The 6,000-nt window shown below is 37.5% G+C and overlaps 1 protein-coding gene across 1 annotated transcript in view; it reads left to right on the top strand.

The window, feature by feature from the left end:
• The first annotated feature begins 350 nt into the window (after positions 1–350).
• Positions 351–6,000, top strand: part of LOC127631507 (zinc finger protein neuro-d4-like) — a 79,620-nt gene continuing 73,970 nt past the window's right edge. Inside the window, 2 exon segments of the mRNA XM_052109651.1 lie at positions 351–428; positions 430–494. Coding sequence (XP_051965611.1) covers positions 381–428; positions 430–494 — 113 coding nt within the window. The 5' untranslated portion in view covers positions 351–380.

The following is a 6,000-nucleotide window of genomic DNA, read 5'->3' as shown; positions in this document are numbered from 1 at the left end:
TATGTTATCTCTAATTTAAGTATGAATTAGCTATAAGAATATCATATATGACAGCGAATTCCTTTTTGTCTAAGAAAGCTTCAGCCTTCACCCTCATATTTCCATTTTCTTGTCAAAGAAGCTGACTAACACGAGAGCAAAAATACTGACAGACTGACAGTCCAGAAATCCAACCTTGTATTTACAGTAGATGTTTTGACTTATCCATACAATTTCAAGGCGGGACTAGTATACAGTTACCAGCAATGTAATGTGGTAGTTGTAGTACAGGCTCTACAGTCTCTAAAAGACAGCGTGGCGTAAAAAACTACATTTCCCAGCAATTAACATCCGAAAGTCTCGCTCCTATTGGCTGGCTGCTTCAGCCGCAGCCCCAGAGAATGAATGAAATTGAAATTGCTGGTATATTACATGTACAATACCGGGGAACTGCAGTCTTACATTGTATCATTCTATATCAAAATGGCCACAGCGGTCCAAAATCCTCTGAAATCGTAAGTAAAAAAATATTTATATTTGAATGCTTACCGGTATGAATGCCATGCAACAACGAGCGCTTGTTTCAATGCACACATTTGCAAACATCTTTAAAAGTATAAATTGCGGGCGAGGTTTAAATTACGAAATGCATGTTGCAATATAATAAACCATAATGCACGCGACGACATTTTGGCATCTGGAGAAACGTGGCTTCATGTTGTAAAGTGCAGCAGACTCTCGTGCATCTTTTCTGCATATGCACAGTGATATGGAGGAATGTTGAACGAGAATTGACGTGACCCGGCATCCCTGGTCAACATCGATCTCTGGGAACTTAGAGTTGCTGGTATCGCAAACGAAAGATTTACCGAAATAAACGGCGATCCTTGAACATTTCTGGTTATGATTTTACACGTGTGCATAAAATTCTATATACAAATATTATGCTTTCTAAAATAGGATATCATTGGATATCTAGGATAACTCGTACGTTCAAACGGCATGAACTGGAAAATAAAATAAATATGTTTACATCTCGCGCGCCGACCGTTAATTTGATTGCCTAAAGTATATATTGTGAATTGTTATTATAGTGTGTTTCTGTGTAAAATCCATATGTTTTAACGTGGAATTTTCAGTGTCATGACAGTATAAATGTAACATGTTGATATATCTTATGGGCCGTTTCTATGAAGTTTCCACTGGATTCCTTTGTGAAGATTGACACTATTTTTCGGCGTGCGGCACACAGACGTCGCGCGGGCTCAGTGCCAAACGAATTGCTTTACATCCGTCTGCTTTGGAGACGGGAGACATTCCGCATGGCAGAAGCATATTTGTATTTCCCACGAATGTGACTGTAGGCTTTATATCTGATAAAAGGGATATGCGACTTGTGCCGGTTTTAACGTTGTTTCTCCTCCGTAACTACCACGAACGCCTACTACTACTGTACCTGGACAGTGGACACAGAGGCAGCAATACAAATGCATGAACGCAGCCGCTGTTGACACCATGTAGGTTTTACCTAAAGGGAACGGCGACATTTCATGAAATTCTCGGAATGAATAGCCAATGCACCTGTCCAAGTACGTGCTTCGCATGGCCCTTCCAAATGGACAGTGGAAGCCATTCTTGTAACTAATCCTCAAGAGTTATAGACAGACATTCTGTATCACTTTAGAGCCCATACTTATTCCATAACTTATTTATCAAGCTATAGCACATTATAGTAATTGTAATTATAGCACAAGAGCTATATTACAATGAAAATACTTACACATGGAAATGGTAACCATTTAGTAGCCTACTATGGCAGTATACCATGGATACCAAGTACAATGGTGCTGCCATCTGATATCCACTATACCACGGTATTTTTTTGAAGAAATGAAATGGAAATATTTCATGTGGGTGTATAAATGCAGTATAATTTCAGTATAATTAGAGTCATCTACATTAATCACAAGTTGAGCCCGCCATAAATGAGATACTACCTGTACCTTGCCTAACAAAGCTGAGAGTGAAGTTAACTTAAGTGCTTTGCTCTTAAAGGAACAGTTCACCCAAAAATGTAAATTCTCTCATCATTCACTTACCATCAGAACATCCCAGATGCGTATGACTTTCTTTTCTCTGCAGAACACAAACAAAGATTTTAAGAAGAATATCTCATCTCTGTAGGTCCATACAATGCAAGTAGGGTCGACCCTAGCATTTTGGGGGCCTAAGCATTTTGATTTTCAAAATGGTGTACCGCTACCTACAAGTACAGCTATCCAAACACACCCATCAGCAATAACTAAGCAAGTTTAAAATTGGCAAATAAACAAGTCTATTTTTCAAAAGCATAAAGCTTAAAAATAAAAATCTATCAAATAGTTTATCAGAAGGTTGCCGGTTCGATCCCCACAGCCACCACCATTGTGTCTTTGAGCAAGGCACTTAACTCCAGGTTGCTCCAGGGGGAATGTCCCTTTGGATAAAAGCATCTTACAAATGCATAAATGTAAATGTAATCAACACAGCTTTAACTACTTCAGAAGTACAGAAAAGAAAGAACATGTATTTTAAACAAACACACATATCACATGCACAAATTAAGAAATGTATTTATTGTGTGCAAACGAATAATAAATGAATAAATTACCAAGTTAAGGTATGCTATTTGCACCCTGGTGTATAATAAAACAGTATTTAATCTAATAAGTATTGTGATGGAACTTGACTAAATCGCTGGCAGCGAGACGAAACGCACCTGATGTGTCATGTAATAATTGTACCTCATCACTGCTGTCTTAAAATGCCGAGCATGACTTTAGAGAGAGAACTGTCTATTCCTGTCCAAGAAATGGTTACCACAGCCCTCGCTTTCTGGAACGTGAGATGCTGAGCCACTAGAAAATGTGCTAGAAAAAGCTGCCAACCACACGTTTCAGACCAGGAAAGATGAGCATGCGCCCGTCTACCCCCCTTCTCTACACTGCACAAACTATTCATTTTAATTTAAAATAAATAAATTTCTGATGTACTACCTGTTCTCGATTACATGGACCAATAAGGGCAGAATAGTGAAATTGGCAAAAGGTGGACTTGAACCCAGATCGCCCACGCAACTAAACAATTGTCTTACTAATATTGCCAAATCAGATATTAGGCTGGAAATGGTCAAATTCACATACTTATTGCTCCACATTTTTTCTTCTGAGAGAATGTAAAATTTTTAATGGTTTTGATAGGTTCCATCGGACTATTGGTGTGCATATAGCTGGGCTGTGTACCCAATTCTATTTAATGCATTGCCCAATGCACTTATTGTAAACAATTATTTGGCTATAATTCCACTATAAGTCCACTGTACATCTTGCCATTGCAGTCTTTTGGCACGATCATGATTTCAAGCTCGATTACACTTCCTAGTGCTTGACACATGCACAGAGCGCTAGATGGCACTAGTAAGTGTTATCAAGCTTGAAATCATGATTACCGAGGAGATTGCTGATTTATAGTGTAAAAGGAATTATATTTTGGTCTGTTCTCACCCAAAACCAATTAGATCACTTAAGAAGACTTAAAACACATGAGTCATTTGTATTACTTTTATGCTGTCTTAATGTGCATTTTGTCTTAATGTGCATTTTTTTTTTTTTTGGGTGAACTGTTCCTTCAAGTTGTCAAAGAGACTACAGTTGTGGCAATGGACAGTAACAGTAACAAAAATACCAAAAGATACTATGGTAAAACCAGGGTTTTTGGTCATATAGTGAGGTGGCATTTTTTTTAAGTGCCTTGGAATATCAGTACATGAATATAGAAATTAGAGACAGTAGTAATCATTAGTACCATGGTATTACCATCTGATAAAATCAATCCATTATACATCACAGTGCATTTTAGTAAACTGATGTAATGTCATGACTCGTGTAAAAACTTATTCTCAGACATGAACATTCCTGGAGTACTTCTAAGGGTTCTCTGCCTAATCTTTGGCTCTATAAATGTCCATGAGCTGTGACTTGATGATGTTTTGAGACATATGCAAGGTCAGGTGCGTCTTTGTTCTTTTGAGATACAGTATTTGCATGAGAAACATGAATGTAATGAGGGGCTGCAATCAGAGTCTGAATTACTGTGATGTTACACTCTTCAATAAGCCTCTTCAAAGATACAAGTGAAAGTGTGGTACTTCAGGAGCCATGAGGAGATATCCACTGAGGAGCCAATCTAATTTCCATTATTGGCTTTTATAAATCAAATTTTTTTTAGAGATGGTGATTAAATTATGCCTACCTAGATTGCTGATTATCTGCTAACTGGCATGCCTTCACCAAAATGTTTTGAGCCATTCGGGGGCTTAGCATGTGCATGGGACTTTGGGGACATGCCCCCCCCCCAAACACTTTAAAAAAAGGTGGTTATATCCCCTGCAGTTGTACTGGATCTCCTCCATCCTCATTGCAATCTGCATCCATTCCGAAAGAGATTTTTTTTCCACGGGTCGCAAGAAATGTTATAGTTGCCCCTTGCTGTGCATGAACTTGTCATTAGTGTTGTTTCCATGGTGATCAACTCACTCACACCCAGGCTGCATAGGTCACAATTACAGATGCAAAGATCAAAGAGGCAACAATTTATTCTTTAATGTTACATCAAGTGATTTAACTTGTCATGTGGTATCTTAATTGGGTTTATGTGATATTTAAATCATTATTAATAATTGAAAAGGCCCAACCTCATTTATTTTTAACTTTATCTCTTTGTATCCTTTGGTGACATGTTGCTGCTATTATACATATATTGTCGTTTTACATTGTGACATTATTTTCATGACAGTTTTGCACACATTTTACTCCCCAATTCTCATTACCGCAATTTGAAAAAGATGGTCATGATGATATTTGTATTACTGCAATGTAAAGAAAAAAATAGAGATGTATTTGTAAGATATATTTGTAAGTATTTATGCATCATAGAAGTAGTCCTTTGGTACTGCCAGAATTGAATAAAAAATCATTGTATAACAGCATTTTTCTTTCTGGAACAGCAAAAAAACAACAACATTAACAAAAGAACAATTGTGCTATAGCAATGAGAATCATCATTGAAAACAATGGGAATAGTGAAATGGGGGGACTGAAAATGTCATGGGAAATAATGTTACAGTGTTATGAATAACAATGCAAAACATCTTAAGGGTTCTAAATGTATGCTTCATTTTCTTTATGCAAAGAATATTTTATATTTTTTTAGCGTTGATTTTCTGTCCAATTTGTGAAAGGGTCAGATATAATAATAATAATAACTTATTCATTTGTAATTTGTTTCTTTAATAATATCTTAACTTGCTCATGGGATTGCTATGCAGTGTGGTTAACCCCTCAAGCCTTTATTTTGGCAGAAGCTTTTATTTTGGTGGAAGTTGGAAGGAAGGAAGTTTCTGTTGTTTGTAGATGAGTTGACAACTTTTTAAAGCAGTAAAATGCTCTCATCTCCACTACTGTCCACAAAAACACAGTGTCAGGTGGTTATTTTAAATTTGGATAGTAAATTGTAGTGGCCAAAAATATGTGAAAACACTCAAATGTGTAACAAAAGTAAATCTGGACAGCCTTAAATAGTAGCACACCAAACTGAACTCAAACAGAAGGATATAGCTGCAGACATTGCTCCAAAAAGGAGTGGAAGCTCCAAACCTTACCTAATCCTTTCCCTAACTTTAAACGTGAGTGGAACTGATGCTCCCTTTTAGAGTTGGAGCAACCCCCTTTTGGAGTAACCACACCCCTTCTGGAGTTACCCAGCCCTCTTTTGGAGATGCTGCCCCCATTTGGAGGTCACTGGCATGCAGCTATAGATACTTGAACTCAGAGCACATGTCACTCAAGGCACCAGATACAGTAGATAGAATTTGTGTATATCGAGCACAGAACAGCTCTGAAAGCACTGAAAACACATGCGTAATACAGTACACTAACTGACCTCGTTTAGATGTATTTAAGAAAGCACTACACACTACAGACT

Source organism: Xyrauchen texanus, chromosome 38 (genome assembly GCF_025860055.1).
Source record: "Xyrauchen texanus isolate HMW12.3.18 chromosome 38, RBS_HiC_50CHRs, whole genome shotgun sequence".
Classification (NCBI taxonomy): Eukaryota; Metazoa; Chordata; class Actinopteri; order Cypriniformes; family Catostomidae; genus Xyrauchen; species Xyrauchen texanus.
This window is presented reverse-complemented; position numbering and strand designations above follow the sequence as displayed.